General features: G+C 36.7%; 1 protein-coding gene across 2 annotated transcripts; it reads left to right on the top strand.

The window, feature by feature from the left end:
• Positions 1 to 14,232: 14,232 nt before the first annotated feature.
• LOC126609384 (uncharacterized) lies at positions 14,233 to 18,103 on the top strand. Of its 2 annotated transcripts, XR_007618130.1 has the most exons (12): positions 14,233 to 14,509; positions 14,616 to 14,663; positions 15,063 to 15,227; positions 15,306 to 15,372; positions 15,604 to 15,668; positions 15,768 to 15,846; positions 15,972 to 16,090; positions 16,202 to 16,281; positions 17,004 to 17,073; positions 17,354 to 17,431; positions 17,530 to 17,686; positions 17,723 to 18,103. XR_007618130.1 is itself a non-coding variant. In XM_050277318.1 (11 exons), exons 1-11 carry the CDS (start codon positions 14,309 to 14,311, stop codon positions 17,596 to 17,598), a joined length of 1,041 nt encoding a protein of 346 aa, XP_050133275.1. In that variant the 5' UTR covers positions 14,233 to 14,308; the 3' UTR covers positions 17,599 to 18,103. The 2 variants fall into 2 exon arrangements, 1 of the variants encoding a protein (XP_050133275.1); XM_050277318.1 differs by having other exon boundaries at positions 17,530 to 18,103.
• The last annotated feature ends 999 nt before the right edge of the window (positions 18,104 to 19,102 follow it).

Here is a 19,102-nt window from a genome sequence, read left to right on the forward strand (position 1 = left end):
CACATCGACCAACGGAGAGGAGGTGATGTGTCTTATATGTACATGCCGACCCCCATATAGCACGAGGCATTTTGGAAGCTCACTGGCTTCAGATTCTGTAAGAACTCCGAAGTTAAGCAAGTTCGCACGAAAGCAATCTTAGGATGGGTGACATACTGGGAAGTTCTCGTGTGAGTTCCCATAAACAAAACCGTGAGGGCGTGGTCGGTTCTCAAAGAGGACAATATCGTGCTACGGCGGAGTGGAGCCCGGGATGTAGTGGACCCCCAGTGGAAATGTGACAATTTGGTATCAGAGCCACTCTACCGTTCGATGCAAGTGTGAGAGAACGAGGATGTCGGGCCCCTAAGGTAGGTGGATTGTAACATCCCACATCTGATGTGCCTTATATGTACATGCTCACCTCCATGTAGCACGAGACCCTAGTCGAGATGTGACAATTTGGTATCAGAGCCACTCTACCGTTCGATGCGAATGTGGGAGAACGAGGACGTCGGGCCCTTAAGGTAGGTGGATTGTAACATCCCACATCGACCAAGAGAAATGGGGTGATGTGCCTTATATGTACATGCCCACTTCCAAATAGCACGAGGCCTTTTGGAAGCTCACTGGCTTCGGATTACGTAAGAACTCCAAAGTTAAGCGAGTTCGCGCGAAAGCAATCCCAGGATAAGTGACACACTGGGAAGTTCTCTTGTGAGTTCCCAAAAACAAAATCGTGATGGCGTGGTCGGGGCCCAAAGCGGACAATATCGTGCTACGGCGGAGTCGAGTCTGGAATGTGGTAGGGGCCCGGGCTGGGATTAACATATTATTTATCTTCTTTAACTATCAAAATCCCTCCGACCTTCTATTGTTGAACAAAAGCCTATTTCACACCCACCTCTTGGCTGCTTTGGACCAATTTGGCATCAACTTTTTCAACCTAACCATAAGATAATCTTTGATATAATGTAAGGCAAGTGAATAAAACGTTATCACGCTGATATTTGTTTGCGTTTCAAAATTAGATATGGAAGAGATACCAAGGCCGAAGAAGAATCCTATATTGTAACTTCATGTTCCAAAACTAACGACACAATGATCTTACAAAATCAAGCTCATTTTGGTTTAGAGAACGTATGGTTAACTTGAAATGAAATTTTACATGCACTTATTAGACATACTCATTATCTCGCCTCATTTCACGTAAACCTTATCATATAACAATGCTACAACCCACCACGGGGTAGTTCAGTAACAGATGATGAATTTCAGGCTCATATTTCATATGGCACATCTTGGGTTTCATTTCTGATTTTGGTCAATCACACGATAATAGCTAAAGAGAGACTGAAATGCCTCTGTGACCCGGCCTCCAAAAGAATAGACTACCGTGACGAAGACTCACAGAGACATTTCAGAGCTATTTTAGAAGAAAATTAACATTATATACGACCCAAATGCCTCATGCATTAACTTTCCAATGCATGCAATGACATTATTTGCCATGAATTCCAAATTATGTATGCATGCACTCCTAGATCTCGTTATTAAGAAATTAAAAAGAAAATTAACATATAATAAGTATGATTAGTAATGTTCAGAAATAGTATTTATATATAGTTCACAAAATGTATGTAAATTGTTTAGTACCGAATGGGGAGGATATGTGGATAAAGATGCAGCAGCTTTAGACATTTCCTTGATGAGGATGCGCATAGAAACACAAACTTTCTTCTTCCAAACTCGATAAGCAACAAGTGTAGAATTTTAAGATGAATGTTTGATGTGGAGAGAAATGCAAAAATGGTTTTAATTTATATTTAAAAATAATTAAATGGTTTTGATTATAAAAAGAAAATTAAATATATGGAAAGTGTACCTAAGGTGTAATATGGCCTTTATATAATAGAAGCCATATCGCCAATAATTATTTACATTCTAATATTTTAGATTTAATTTTAAGTTTTGCATCCACTAATATTTGGTAAATATATTAATTTTTATATAAAAAAAATTAAATTAGTTAATTTATTTAAGATGAATGGAATATAATTAGAGTATTTAACCTATATCTAATAGAAACAAGCGCACGGTCGAAAGTCTTATATATTGTTATATAACGCGTCCAACACTTACGATTTTCAATGTGGGATTCAACATTCTTTGTTAATTTAACAAGAATAATATAACCGTGAATAAACGCTCACTACCACTAACGTGCAATCCCATAGTCAAATGTGTGTTTGTTGTTGACACACCCCAACCCGGTATGTTCACAAGGATTCTAAATTGAGTTGTGTTGGCCGACACCTGGAAGGTGACGAAGCTATAAAGTGTAAAGATGTGGAAAAATATGAATAAATTTGAACCTAAGAATGCCTAAATACCAGAGTGCACTGGTGAGCGAGAATAAGCTCACTTCACACGTGACGTTAGAGCATAAGTACAGTAGAACGGATAAAGATTATACCCTCAAAAGTAGCCTTCTATCCTGAAATTGCCAAGAATTCTTGTCGATACAAACATTCAGCAATTAAAACCTGGAGGGGTGCAAAACAGAAGATGTGAGTGGGAAAAAAACAAAACGTTGAAACCATAATTATCTTTGTAATAACCCCTCTTTGTAAAACCGTATATTTTCTGAGAATTCACCATGTATAAGTATGATATCAAATGTACGCTAACATTAAATCCAAAAGTATACCACAACACAACAGCTCAACAACAATATAAATAATCATGTGCTTAATAATTCATACTAGTACATAAGTCAGAGTCACCTATGGTGACCTGTACAACTGCACCCATATCTCATCAATCAATGTTAACTCATAAGTCAGAGTCACCTATGGTGACCTATACAACTTATCCATATCTCATCACATATGCTAGCTCATAAGTCGGAGTCACTTCTAGTGACCTGTACGACTTATCCATAGCTCAATAAGTATACATGCACACGAGTCGGAACCAGCTAAAGTGGTATGTACGACATGACTGGGTGTAAATAAATACGCTCAAGTGCTACGATCACGTGAAGACTGTGCGAATAATCGCGGATCACCTACGAGTCGGAACCACCTATAGTGGTCTGTACGACAGGATTGTGCACCTACCTTGGATCCAAGGTAAGCGTAAGGTGCGGGAGGTGAACATCACGTGAAAGACTGTGACCTGGCCACGAGCAGGAGCACTAACACCAGGGTGCATGTTTATGAGCTCTAACTATATCTATTGTAACATATACGATTCTTGGGCAACATGTACGACAGTGTCAGAGTTGCCCATCATTGCAACCTATACGACAAGGTAGGAGTTGCCTAAACATACATGTAGTCATACCATAACCCCATTAATTCAACTAATACCATAAACTCACCTGAACTTACCTGAGTGTCCTGCGTTCACCTTTGCACTTCAAAGCATTCATAATAATTGTGTGCAGGTAATATACATATAGATAAACTATGATGAAATCTGATACTCAACCACGTTATAGCATTTCCAATTATATACATATACATATATATATATATATATATAATGTGGCATAAAAATGCATAAGCTATAATGCCATACTCCCGAATTATTTATTTTCGGGAATACTTATAAGTGACAAGCCCAACTAGACACTAGTTTAATTAATTATCATTACTTACGTTTCCTTACTTCAAATTCTTGATTGTTTACACATTGATTTATGACCAACATTTAACCACCAAATCATAAGGTTAAATCTCATATTCTCCACCAATGTCTCTCACATTGCTCAATTCCCTAAACAAGGCTATTGTCTTAATTATTGTATGGCTGCATCTAACGTCTCGTTAGACTGCCTACGTACCCTGCACAGGGATCAAGCCATTCATAGTTCACATTAGTACTTCAAAGCGTTCACAGTAGTTATATGCAATAATCAATTTATAAACGTTTGTGGAATTGTCAATTATATATATATATATATATATATATATATATATATATATAATATACAATAGAAAGGAAAAGACTCACTCATCTGGAATGCTACAACTCCCTAGCACACACATAGAGGTGTCATGAACGATCAGCGCCTAGAACAATTATCAAATCACATCTCAAAATTCTTATCGATAGAATACATAATTTACACAAAACACATTCCTACGTAACTCACTCCGAAAGATCTACATCCCAGATTTTCAATCCGTTACTTTCCAAGATTCACATTATGTTCCTAGAACCATATCCTAATGTTTCATTATGATCCAACGGTCGGATCTCCGCTAATTGCCAAAACCAAGTGGCGGTCAACATTTTATTTTATGAACTTACATATCCAATTCAGGAAAATCTGTACATCGGATTCTTGATCCATAAGTTTCTATGGTCCTCAAATATTATGTACTATAATGTATTAAAATTTGGTGACAATCCAACGATCGGATCATCAATTCACAAAATGTTCAAGTAGAGGTCTTTATCAAAATTATGTTCAAACGATGAGATTTCATCAATCGAACTTTACCAGTGGAATTAGGGTGTAAAACTTAGCTTAGAAAAGTCAGGGGTGACTCGGCTCACGCGCCGCCGCACACGGCGATCAGCTACCCCGATTCGCCGGAAAATTCAACTATCTCCAAAAATCCTCAAATTTCACAGAAATGAAGATCTCAATGAGAGGAACAACTTTTATACCTTCCACGTAGTCCAAAAGTGGACAGAAGATGGTCAATTTTGCCCACGAAGCCAACAGGTGCCCAAAGCTTCCCAGTGTCGATTCGTCGTCTACGGTGGTCCAACGGGGTCAAGGTTGGTTAGGTTTTGCTCCTAGGATGATGGGCTACAAAGCCCAAGTGGTGGCATCGGTCATTGCTTTACCGATTAGCCAGAAAATTGAAAAAGGTGGCTGGAGTACTATTGATTTTCGTCGACTTTTGTGGCCTCAAACCGCCACATACTGTGGTTAATCAAGGTGGTTCTTGGGTGGGTTTTATAAAGGGAAATGAGAGCTTTAAGATGGTGGTGGTGCATCGAAAATCTCCACCGGAGTTGGTCGGAATCAGCCTTGGAAAATGGGAGCTCGCGGTGGGTGTGGGTCAACGGAAGGCTACTTCCCTTTTTTTTTTCTTCCTTTTTTCCTGATTTCTGACTGGGCTTCTGCCCTTTTTCTACCTTTTATCTAATTGGTCCTCCTTAACCAATTAACTAACGTTAAATAACCAACTTCAAACGTTCGTAACTATACCTTTATAATCCGGACTCGCAAACGACTTTCGTCTATGTGTTCGTACCAACAATTACTACTTAAATATGCCAAAAGAATAAGTCACACATTCCTTTAGACGATGGTCAACATAAATCAAAATCCTTACCTCTAGGCATTTTCGTCAATTCTCTCGATTAAAATAAATAAAAACGAAATTTTAGGGACGGGTTGTCACAGTTGTTGCACTAAATTTTTCTCGATTTAATATTTGATTTAGTTAGAGTAGTTGCTGGTGAATGTTTTTAGTCATTAATCGAAAAGATGGAAGTCGATTTTCACATACATCATGATGTATCGACAGAAAAAGATTTATAAACATCAAAGCATAGTTGTGTCGTGCAATCAAGTTTTAAGTGGTCATACATCTTCTTAATGTTTAGTTCACAACATAAAACATTGTCATTTACATCTAACAATTTGACGAATGTTTAGATTGAGCTCAAATATAATGTTAATAAAATAAAACTACAACAGCCTAATTGAAAAGAAACTCAAACTACTAGGGTCAAATTCAATTTTTTTTTCTGTCACTAATTACACTATTGTAACCGAGTAACTTGCCCATAAGAGCAAGTCCATCCCTAAAAAAATGCGCCAGCACCTAACCTATGTAATAGACTCGAGCGTGTATCACACGCGCTTGACGCAAAAAAAAAATCAATGGGCTTTGACATTAGGCTAATGCAAGCATGACGTCAGATGGTCCAGCTATTGGGTCTATCGATTCTGGGCCTATCTCTTTGTAATACCCTAGAAAATTTAAAATATATGAAAATGTAGAAAATTTATCGATAAGTAGAAAATGCCCCTCATTGATTAAACGTAATTTTAAGAGGATGTATTTTATCCTCGTATATTTTATTATATTTCTTGACATATATGGATAGAGTTTGATCCTACGAGCGTGTAGGCGAAAATCGTTCGTGAAACGGAGTTATAACGAAGAAGTTATTAACGATTGAAGTTGAGGGCAAAGATAGTGATTTTTCCATTAAATTGAATGGTTCCAGATTTTCTGGAGAAATTGGAGTGCCACGTGTATGGCTATGATGAAGAGGGATGTAGAGAAAAGAGAGAAATGAGGGATCAGATTGCCCAATCAGAAACAGAAGAAATGAGGGGAAAGAAGGGAAGAGAGAACGAGAGAACTGGTTAACCCAGTTTCTCCACCCGACCCGGTTCCTTGACTCAGTCCTACCTTCTTCGTCTAACCTCTGTTCGAGGTGGTTCCGATGTCTATAGAAAACTCTCATCAAGCCTAATGTCTCCATGGCATTAGATTTCTAACCCAAATTCACAAATCGAAGCCATAAAACCCAAGGGTGTCCCAATGGTTTTATCCTTTTTCCGGTGAATCCGATAACGATTGTCGTCAATGTCTACCACCAAAAGATTCCCCTTAACCTCAGGGACAAGGTCCAAGCATTGGATGAGGTGTCGAAGTTCGTTCTGGTGGAAAATCGACAACTACCCAAATATTGAGGGTTTCGTCGGAAAACTGGGTTTCTGTTCGCCGGAAACCGCCACGCTTGGCGGCGCGTGGCCAGTAAGCCGATGCTGCCTTTTTAAGCCAATTTTGATACCCATAATCTATATTTGATATGCAATTGGTGTGATTCACTTGTTGAACATAGCTAGTGATTGTTAGTCACTTGAATGATTTTCGAAAAATGAGTTAGAAATTGGAATTGTGAACTACGAATGGCTTGATCCCTTTGTAGGGTACGTAGGCAATCTAACGAGGAGGTTAGATGCAGCCATAATATGATCAAATTTCATTTATGTGGCTAATAGTATATTGATTAACCATGATTTTATTTTGGCCTATCACTAGATTTAACTTCCCATTTAGAATTTTTGGGTCGTTACACTCTTGCCTAGCTTAGGCTGGGGTGGAGTGATTTGGCTGGGGGCCAGCCTGTTTTGGGTGCTGGGTGCTGGGCAATCCACTCCTGGTGGACTTGCTCTAAAATAACTTTCATGTCAATGTTTTTCTCTGACTTTTGCATTTTTTTCAACACCTCGTCTGCCAACTATCTGTTTTTTGATTGGTTTATATATAGACATAGATATATAGTTAAGAGTTGGAAAAATTACATACAAAGTATACTTTTAATACTAAATTTTATATTGAAACAACATTTTAAAACATTTCAAGAAGAGACAAAAGTTAATACATGTGATAGATTCATCATTGCCTTTTTTCACTAGAGTGTAAGTTACACAAATACCCTATACAAATTGATTATACTAAAAATTACCCTTTAGTTGGAGGATATGAAAGCGAGTCTGCAGTTAAAGGTCTCTCGCTTGGCAATTTGGTCATCCCATCTTAGTGTACATTTTTCATTTCAAGATCAGACATTTTTTCTCTGTTATCTCATTGAATTAGAATTTTATATGAATTTTGAAGGAAAAAAAACCGTCAATAAGACTTCCACCCACCCACCCCACTTCGCTCCGCCGTGTGCAAACTGTCAATAAAACATACACCCACCCAATCCACCATTAGCACTCCCAGATCTCCTTAATCCTCACCCAGCCAAGCCCTTTTCTCTCTTCGTCTAAACTTCCACACTAGGTTCATATAAGAGGTTTTGATTCAACTCACTGCTTATCACTACCTTTCAGATTTCAAATGTGCAGGGAGACATCAAAACCAAGTTTGAAATGTGCAACAAGGCACGCTGTTTTAATTGGAATCTCTTAATTGGTTTATAAAGTTAAATTGTAAATTATATAAAGAAACAAAAATTGAAAGAAAAAAATGGGTTAGTTTGGTGGTGGTGGTGGAACCACTTTGGTTGAAGGTGGAGATTGTGTTGCAATCTTGCATAAAGATGGTGAAGGGTGAGATGAAGGTGAAAACCATGGGCTCAAAATGGATAGTTTTCCAGTTTTTCTTATTTTTATTTTACTTTTCTTAAAATGGCCCCGCATTGCAATTAAATGCTTTAAGTTGCGAAATAGGAGTTCAGCAACTCGTGCATAACTCTCTTTAGCAACAAGTCTTGCTAGCAATTATCTTCTTTACATTTACGGTGATAAAAATAAAATATTTATATTTACAGGTTATATTGATTCTGCAAAAATGATCAAAGATAGTTGAACTAATTTTGCAAAAATAAGACAGGTTAAACTGATTCTGCACAAAATGCAAAAATAATCGAAGACCAGTTGAACTGATTCTACAAAAATAGTCGAAGATGGGTTGAACTGATTATGCAAACATGGTCGAGGGGTTGAACTGATTTTGCAAAAATGATTGAGGACAAGTTGAACTGATTCTACAAAAATAATCGAAAACGGATTGAATTGATTCTGCAAAAAATGTCAAGGGGTTGAACTGATTTTGCAAAAATGATCGAGGACGGGTTGAATTGATTCTGCAAAAATAGTCGAAGATAGGTTAAATGTTGAAGACGAGTTGAACTGAATTTGCAAAAATATTTGAGGACAGGTTGAACTGATTCTGGAAAAATGGTCGGGAACAGGTTGAACTGATTATGTAAAAGTGGTCGAAGACGGGTTGAACTGATTCTGCAAAAAATGGTCGAGGATTGATTGAACTGATTATGCAAAAATGGTAGAGGACGAGTTGAATTGATTCTAATAATAAAAGGATATAAACTAAGTTTGCATATAGTTTCAAAACTGATTATGTAGAAATAGTCGATGATAAGTTGAGCTTTTAGCACATATTAATTTTGTTAGAGTTGTGACAGTTAGATTTTATTATCGGAAGAGGATCCGGTCCGGATCTTTCCCATCAAATGCCCAGGATCAAGTGATATGGATATTTGAAATTTGATCCAATGACTACAAACAGGGAGCCTTTTTAAAAGTTATAATAATTGTAGCCGTTAGATCAAATTTCAACGGCTTAGATCACTTGATCCTGGGCATTTGATGAGAGAGATCTGGACCGGATCCTCTTCCTTTATTAACAACCATAAAGCCTTGGGGGTATGGCTGATATTTTAAAATATTGTTTAAATGTTTTTGGGCTGGGCTTTAGTAGTTTTTATGTTTTTGTTTCTCATTGACATGTTTAAAAACTAGTGGAGTTTCTTGAAATATAGTCAAACATTTTGTTTCTCTATATAAAGCTCCCTTGAGTTTTGTTATGTTTTTCTTTTCTATTATTTTGTATATCTCGTGATGTTAATCAAGTCGCATGTCTTTTTTTTTTTAAATGTTGTTCTAGTTTTTTATATCCAAGTTTGGGGATGAATAGTTTTGTGTTGTCCTATGTACTATCTATGCCGATTAATAAAACGGATAATTCAAAACTAAAGAAAAAAAATTTTAACAAAAAACTCTCGGTACTGTTCATTTTTACAAAAAATCACATTTTTACACTAACAAGTCAATCATGGTACTATTCACTTTACCCTTTATTTTGTCATTTTCGTTAAAACTCAAAGTTTTAAAGCCTTATTCATTAGTTTTCCTAAGAAAAAATGGTTAAATTTTTTTTCTATGAAAACAAAATAATTATTAAGCGGACACTAAGGGTGTAGTCAAACTCGGATTTGACAGGATTTTAAAAGACTTTAAAATCCTAGTGTAGTCAATTAAAAGATTTTAAAGGATTTTAGAATCCATTCAAATCTAGATGTAGTCAATTAAAAGATTTTAAAATCCATCCAAATCTAAGTGTATTAAAAAAATTAAGATTTTGGAGGATTTCAATAAGTTGTGAATTTTGTGAGATTTAAGAGCAAGACTAAAAAGAATCCAACCTCACCCCTTAGGATTTCAAATCCTTTTCCATCTGGGCAATCCTCAAATCTCTACCAACCCCAGCTACACACAGGTAACCACCATATACTTTGGTGGAATCTCACCCCCTAAGATATCAAATCCTTTTCTATCTAGGCAGTCCTCAAATCTCTACCAACCTCAGCCATGCACAGGTACCACAAGGTACGTCTGTGGCAAAAGTGTGAAATCCAGCCCGTTCCTGAATTTCACTGTTATGATTTACATATTTGAATTATTGAGATTTTGTATTATTGTTCGAGAATTTATTTTAATTTGTTTGAATTTAGATTCTTATTAAAGTAGTTACGAGGCTTAAAGTTTGGAAATTAATTATTTAAAATTTGTAGACCATTCGAGATCACAATTTATATTTTCGAATAGAGCTTGATCTCACGAACATGTAGGCGTAAACCATTCATGAAACAGAATTATAACGAAAGGGTTATTAACGTTTAAAGTTATGGATATTTTAGTAAATTTGGCCCTCATTAAAAGGCTCCAGATTTTTTGGAATGATCAGATTGTGACACGTGGATGGCTAAGGTGAAAAGAAAAGAAAAGAAAGGAGAGAAAGGATGGGGAGAGAAGGACCAATGAAAAACAGAAGCAAGGAGGTGAAAAGGAAAAGGGAGAAGGAGGGGAACCGGACCCCCTTCGACCCGGTTGTAGTTTTGACCCCACCCGTCCATATTTTTCGATTCCAGCCACCGTTGATGACGGGACCGGTGCCAAAATGGTCCTTACTTCAAACCCAGTCGTTCTCTATCATTTTCACACCCGAAAAACTAACGCAATTAGAGTGATTTTAAGAGAAATCGTACAAGGGGAGGGGTGCGACCGGTTTGGCTTCGATTCACCAAAACCTGAAGCAATTTCCTTCAACCACCAACACCAATAGACTCCCCAACCTCAGAAACAAAGCCCGTGCATTGGTTGGGGCGTCGAAGTTGTTTTGAAGTCAAATCAAGAACACCCAAAATCAAGGGTTTTCGACTGTTCATGGGAAATTTGAGATGTTTCCCGGCCAAATTGGACATGGCCACAGGTATGAAACTTGCTCCCCTCACTGAGATATACTTGCTTGTAAAATTTGGTAATTTTTAAAAATAGTTGAATTTTCTGGCGAGATGGGATAGCCGGCCGCCACGTGCGGCGGCGCGTGTGGCGGCGCGTGGGCTGAGACCCCACATGCCCTTCCTAAACTGATTTGGATACCCTGATTCCTTATGTGATGTTCGATTGACGAGATCTCGTCGTATGACTATAGTTTTGATAAAGACTGCCACTTGGACATTAAATGAATCAACGATCTGACCGTTGAATGGTCACCAAACTTTAATATGTTATAGTACATAATATTTGAGCACACTAGAAACTTACAGATCGGGAATCTAACGTACGGATCTTCTCGAATAGGATTTGTAAGTTCGTAAAATAAAACGTCGACCACCCCTTGAATTTGTGATTGGCGGAGATCCGACCATTGGATCATAATGAAATATTAGTATGTTATTTTAGAAGCATAATGTGGACCTTAGGAAGTTACGGATCTGAAATCCAATGTGTGGATCTTTCGGATCGAATTACGTAGAGTTATGGATCATATCTTTGACTGAGAGTTGACTTTTCGACGACATGTCTCGAAACGTTCTAAATAATAAAATTAGTACTACGGAAGACTAAGTGAAGTCTAGTGGGCCTACATTGGTTAGAGAGTGACTTGAATATATGTGATATGGTTATTACCTTAATTTCTTATATTAATATCATTTGTGAATATGAATTGGTCTTATAAATATGATTATATTGAAATGTGATTTTTATATATTTAGCCATAGACTTATGTTTATTAAACATGATTTGGCTTGTGTACTGATGATGATTGTGATATATGTGTGTTTAATTATTTTTTAGTAATGTGAATGGTAAGTCTGATAAATGTTGTGACGATGTGATCATAGAATCCTATTAGAAGTATTCTGTAGAACTTATATGCTTATGAGACATATTAGTTGGTGGCCATGAGAAGTTGATGGTGTAGGTGACTACGTTGTAAGTGGTGGGTAGGATGTGTGTTGAATTTCCTGCACCATGTAGCAGTGGTACATGAATGGTCCTGCTTAGTTAATTCGCAATAGGGGACCATACTATTTATGGATCGTGCTTGGTTAATCCGCGATAGGTGATCCTTATATCTTTGATATGACCATATACACACACTCAGGGGTGATCATGCTTGGTTAATCCACGATAGGTGATCACTGCCTAACAGTTTCGTAGGTGTGACTCTGCTTGGTTAATTCGCGATGGGGGTCACTACCTACTTGGTTAATCCGCGATAGGGGACCATTTTTTCTATGGATTGTGCTTGGTTAATCCGCGATAGGCGATCCTTATGGCCATACATACTTAGGGGTGATCATGCTTGGTTAATCCACGATAGGTGATCACTACTTAACATATGCGTATGAGTGACTCAACTTGGTTAATCCGCGATAGGGGGGTCAATGCCTACTTGGTTACTGCATGGGTGGTTCTGGTTGGTTAATCCACGATAGGGGGCCACTTCCTGTTTGGTTACTTAAGTAGACTTGGCTTAAATGTGTCGCTCTATCCTTAGTTTTTATATATTTGTGACAATGGTTTCAAGAATCTTGTGAATTGAGTTAGAAAAGTTGTTGGACGTCTGGGTGACTCATTCAAGATTTTCTACGATTCGATTATGATTTCATAAGGTATGAATTTAGAAGATATGGGAATGATTGTTATTATTTTGATCATATTAATTAATTAATGTGGCTAGAGAATGGTTTTGTGCTTCATCTGCTCTTAAATATGATGTATGTTGTGAATTGTGATATCATGATGAGACATAATGATTTATATGTTGGATGAAAAAGAAATCATGATTTTCATAAGGGTTTTTTATGTAGCCTGAGTCCAGGAATTTCATGTTGTTAGGTTATAGTAAATGATTGAGGGATGCTATGCTTTTCTGCTTGAACTCAGTGGGATAAACGTCTGATTTTGTGAATGGTGAACTACGAATGACTTGATCCCTATTGAGTGTACGTACGCAGTCTAACGAGGAGGTTAGATGCAACCATAGAGTATACGAAAATTACTATGCGATTTGATTCTTGAGTTCTACTTTGCCCATATCCCAGAGGCGGGGATATGTTAGAGATACGAGTATTTGATGACGTCACGTTTTGATTCTGGACGTATGTCGGGATCGGGATATGACAAAAAGGGCAGTCGGTGGTGATGGTTGTTGGTGGTGTAGTGTTCAAAAGCTCACCAAAGTTATGTTGATCTATCAATTGAGAAAGAGATGGAGCCATGATTGTGTGAAAGGGAACCGAAAAGGGAGGGGATAAAGTGGCTATCGAGTAAAGTAGGGCAAGGGGAAATATTTTTCTTTTTTTTTCAATAAAAAAAATTATATGAAAATCCACCACAATCCACCAAAATCTACAAACTAAATCCATTCAAATTCTTTAAAATCCATATGAATTTTGTAGGAGTCTTCCTAAATCCTATCAAATATATCACTTTTAAAATCCTTTTAAATTCTTTACAATCTTAGTTTGACTACACCCCCTAACACTGTGTTTGGATAAGGAAATTTAAGATTATTAAGCAATTTCAAACTAACGGAAATAGAACTGACGAAATATTATTTTTTAGAATTTGTGAATTTTCTTGTTTGGCTAACCTAAAATAGCAATAAAATTTGAATACATAATTTTTTATTCTTAAACTCTCACTCATAAAAATGACACCTATTTATATGAAATTTAAACTTAAGAATTGGAGGTCCCAAATTCCAAGATCTTTTTTCACGCGGAAATTCAAAATTTCTATATTTATGAATCTAAATAAGGGAAGTAATGCATTTCAATTTATAAATTCTAATTTTTTGGTCAAAATTTCAAATTTATTTCTCTCATTTAAACATACATAGTGTAAGTTATTGGCGAGTGTTGTATTTCTAAAAGAAATGTGGGGTACTAGTTAGAATTTCCCATTTACAAGCTCCAAACTCTATTTTTCAAGGATAATGCTAGGGGGATTAAATTTGTAAACTTTATGATGCATCATCAATAAAAATAAACACGTTTATCAAAACTTAATAATTCAATTATCAATTTCTATATCATTTAATTTATAAAATTATATATATATATATATTTAATCTTTCTAACGTTATTCTTTATATTTCGAAAAAAAAAAAAGACCCTGAACTCTAAAAAAAAAACCATCGGAAAGGCGCGGTAAGGACCCAAACGACCACGTCGAACAGAAATGGGGAAGAAGAAGAGAGCCGAATCAGAAGCAGAAGCACAACCAGAAGATAACAAAGTCGACATTGCCAATGGAGATTCTCATAAGAAAGAGAAGAAGAAGAAGCACAAAGTCGACGGGGCCGCCGTGATACGCACCGTGAGCGTCGCCGTCCCCGGTTCAATCATCGATAACACTCAATCCCTCGAACTCGCCACCAGAGTATATTTTCTCTCCGTCCAAACGGATATTTGCTTTCTGTTTATCGTTTCACTTCCTCTTCAATTTGCTAATTAATTAATTTTATTTATTGCTAAATATTTCTCAGTTGGCCAGTCAGATTGCTCGTGCTGCGACGATTTTCCGAATCGACGAGGTTTTAATTTTTAAACTTGTTTATTTGAACTATGATTACCAAAATTAGAGGTTTAGGCTCTGTTTGGATTGCTTCGATAAGGGTTAAAAGCGCTTCTTGACAGCCATAAGTGCTTCTGTCTGCGTTTGGCAGAAAAGTTTAGAAGTGCTTATGGCTCAGAGAACGATTTCTGGAGAAGTGCCTACGAACATGCTTCTTCAGGAAGCACTTCCAAGCTGGAAAAGCACTTGGATTGTAAGCAAAAATTTTATCTTGTTTATAAATGAAAGCACTTTTAGCGAAAGCGCTCGCGTCATTAGTGGTTTCTATAGAAGCAATCCCAAAAGGTCCCTTAGTTATATCAGTTGATGTTTAAATGAGCATATTAGTCTATTTTGTTGTTGATTATTGTGTAAACAGGTGGTGATATTTGACAATAAGAGTGAGTCTGGCTCATTGCCAGAAGCTGATTCGGATGAGAATGAAAGTGGTGCTGCTTTTCTTGTACGAATTTTGAGGTACCTTGAGACACCTCAGTATTTGAGAAAAGCTCTGTTTCCGAAACACAACAGCTTAAGATATGTGGTGAGTTCTTCGATTATGCATCATATGTTGTTTTTGTTTATTATCAGCTTGTATTCTCGACTTACATTGGTTTGACAGGGTATGTTGCCCCCGCTTGATGCTCCGCACCATCTGCGAAAACATGAATGGGGTCTGTTTCGGGAAGGTAATATATTGAAATAATGCTTCTTCTAAAATACAAAAACTTGTCTGATACTTGCTTAAAAGATGACAATGTTCAAGATATTGAACAAGAACCAACATGATAAATGAAATGGTCCAGACTTCGGATGTACATGGGATGATGGGATTGTGCTACTTAGTTTTGTTTGGTTGTTTGTTCTTTCTGTTTAGATCTATGACCAAATAACTTTGAGAGCTTGCGTTAAATGTATAGGTTTCACACTGAAAGAAAGACCTCCCAACCTTGTGGGAACACTAGTTGATGTGGGCTTGAGTAAGGTACTCTCTCACATTCTAGTTGTACTGCAACTTGATAGTTTCTTCCTCGCCTTTCCCTCCCGACTTAACCATTAGTTAATTTAATGGTGGAATATGCAGAATGTCATTGTTGATCAAGTACTTGATCCTGGAACCAGAGTTACTGTGGCTATGGGGGCAAGTTGGAACTTGGATGCTGGTAATGATTTTGTCCTGAATTTTTTTTGGGCCTTTCCTATTCTCTCTGTCGTCCATTAGTGGAGGCTTTTGCTGTTGACTATGAATCTTATGTGGGTATTGGCCTTTTCTATTGCATTGATCTAGATATCTCACGGCAGGTTGTCTCATCCTCGAAGCCTAGGGAAGAAGCAGGAACGTATTGGGGGTACAAAGTGCGCTATGCTTCCAATATTACTTCAGTAATGAATGAATGCCCATACAAGGTATTCATGCATTGACTCTCTCTCTCTCAGCCCCCTTCCCTTAAATACATGGTTTCTTGTTAACCTTTCAGATATGGCGTTTCTTTACCAACTTCTGTTATTCAATCACAGGGAGGCTATGATCATTCAATTGGTACATCAGAGCACGGTCAGATTATTAATTCCTCTGATCTCACTATACCTACCTTCAGGTACTTTTCTCTGAACGTACTAACCATTAATAACATTTTTTTTCCTTAGATGCTCTGCATTTCGCATTATCTGGGTAGCTGGTCTTTAGCCACTGAAGGCAATTGTTGTTCTTTGTATGTTGTAATTTGATAGATGCCTACTGTAGTTTGTATTCATTGACTAGATTGCTTAGTTATTGGGCAGGATCTGGTTGTACCTGCTATGGAATTTCAGCCTCTTTCAATCTGTTAACCTCTTTCTAGATGCACATTCTTTTAGGGATATGGAGAAAAATAACATGATACTCCTTCCATTTCTTTTCTATAGGTACTTCAATTGTTAACTTACGTGGGTTCTTTAGTTTTCTGGTTAAGTAAGTTCGCCTGGCGGGCCTTCTCAGAGATTGGCCTGAGGGCAACCGTTTCATCTCTATTACAATATTCTATCTGTAAAGTTGCATTAAAGTTATTAAACAGAAAATGAAAATTGTACAAGCGTTTTTTCAGTCAATATTTTTTTATTCGAATAGATGACTGTATTCAGTTGTGTTAAAGCATCATGGGTATTTGAATTTTTTTTATAATCAGTTTTTTGCAACATATCAGAATTCCTTTGATTTTTATTTTTAGACACTTCATATCTTCGTAGTATTACTTCTTCCAACTATATTACAATTTTTTTTTAGCATGAGGCAAATGTGAAATTAGATACTTGTTAATTGACTGAATGAATATTTTGGTAGGCATCTATTGATTGCTTTTGGTGGACTTGCTGGATTGGAAGAGAGCGTTGAAGAGGACGTTAACTTAAAGGTACGGTTCCTAGGGCTTTAGTGTGATACTGTGAATTGATCAGGGCCTTGGTTTTACAACTTAAAGTAGATATTGAGTAGTAAAAAACAAACTACTCCGTACATCTGAGCAATCTAAAAAATTTGTTAGGACAGAAAACAGCCCCTTATGGACTTGTGAATATCTTTTGATCTTGGAAACGCTTGCATGAGGCAAAACATCTAGTAGCTAACTTAACTGAAAGTAAAAATATAGAAAGGAAGCAGCGATTGAATTCTGTTTTTATTGGATCTTTTTTAAGGCAAAGAATGTGCGAGAGGTATTTGATTTGTATTTGAACACATGCCCGCATCAAGGGAGTCGAACAATTCGAACAGAGGTACTTATGGCGTACTCTTTGCTCTTCTGCTTATGGATGAAAAGTTCTTACTGAAAATACTGCGTTACTATTTTGAATATTTGCTTTTTCATGAGCAGGAAGCCATTCTCATATCACTTCAGTATTTCCAAGAACCAATCAGCCGAGCATTGAAGAGAACTCATTGAAGGACATTAAAAATTCCCACAGTTGTCAAGATCACAGGGAACCTGAAATCAAGTCGCGATTCTTCCGCATCGTAACTTGGCTTCTAACGTCATGTAAGGCGGGATGGCAATTTTGTGGCAGAAGATTATCCTCTTCTTTTTTGTTCATTTGTTTTTTCGCAACTAGTCCACAAGCTCAACCTTAAGCTGCGCGATTAAGCGGACAATTTGTGATCTGAATTAAGCTGATAGGTTGGAAGGAAAGTATGGTCAGAAGCTTCATTGATGTTGAGCATCATTGATGTTGTAGTCCGGGTTAGTATTGAAGAGCTTTTGTATTGGCGCTTCGAGTGGATGGATCGAGCGCAGCTAGTGAATTTCGGAGCATTAACTCATTGTTTTCTTGTTGTAAACGTGTGAGATTTTTTTTTTGGGAGCTGAAATGGTTACATCATCTTACAATTTGTTCATCATTTTATTGATGAAATCATTGTCCTTAAAAATATTTATCAGAAGTTTTAGTTAACTTTGATGTGTTGTCGCCATCTTATTGGAATCTAAGAAAGCCAATAACCAGCAGATGATGTTTACTGCAGTGGCGGAAAACAATTATGTTTATGCATCTTGTGTAGGTTCGATCTTTCTCCCCTTTACAACTAACAATTTAACGCACTTATGCTATCGTTTGCTAAAAAAAGAAACCAATAACCAAATATGGATTTCAAGTGTTGTTAATAATACGATATTTTGAAAATAAAATTACTCTAATTAGAATTTTTTTTAATTTTTAATTTATTTTTTATGTCAATAGGGTATTTGAACTTGGGTGTGAAAAATGGGACAGCGTGTTTGTCATAACCAAACCTAACTCACATCTACCAAAATGGAATAGGTGATTTGGCTTATTAGTTTTGGATGTGAAAATGCAAACTATTAATAGTTATTGCTGAATAAAAACCGAAAACTAAATCGATCAATTTGATTGGTTATAATTTCAAAAATGGTGGTGCTATCCACACATCACTTTTTACTTTCTACACACACCTTATTAATTTATGTTCTTTTATCATCTTAAATTCATTCGATTAGATGACAGAAATTGAGAATGGTATCTGAAAGGTAAAAAGAGTGTATGGATAGCATCATATTCAAAATAATCATTATCAAGATAGTCAATTTGGTTAACGGTAAAGTGCATATGAAACCAAAAGAGATCCGTACACACCCTATGCAAACAAAGAAAATTGACTAAGCTCTAAAAGGTCGATTTTGCCACTCCGTTTCATGATTTAAACGCCTTGTCCTTAATTGAAATGTATAGCAAACTACGCAACTTCAATTATCAAAATTAAATCTACAAGTTCGTAAGTGAAAAAAAAACCTTAAAATAAAAGTCAGTTGGAAACAAATTACATTACCCAAAAAATCCTTTGGAATAAAAAAGACCTCAAAGATAGACTTTGTAATTTCTCATTTAATAAAAAAGGGACTTTTAGATCCAGGTCCAAAAACATAGATGGTTTTT

The sequence above is a fragment of the Malus sylvestris genome, chromosome 16 (assembly GCF_916048215.2).
Source record: "Malus sylvestris chromosome 16, drMalSylv7.2, whole genome shotgun sequence".
Lineage (NCBI taxonomy): Eukaryota > Viridiplantae > Streptophyta > Magnoliopsida > Rosales > Rosaceae > Malus > Malus sylvestris.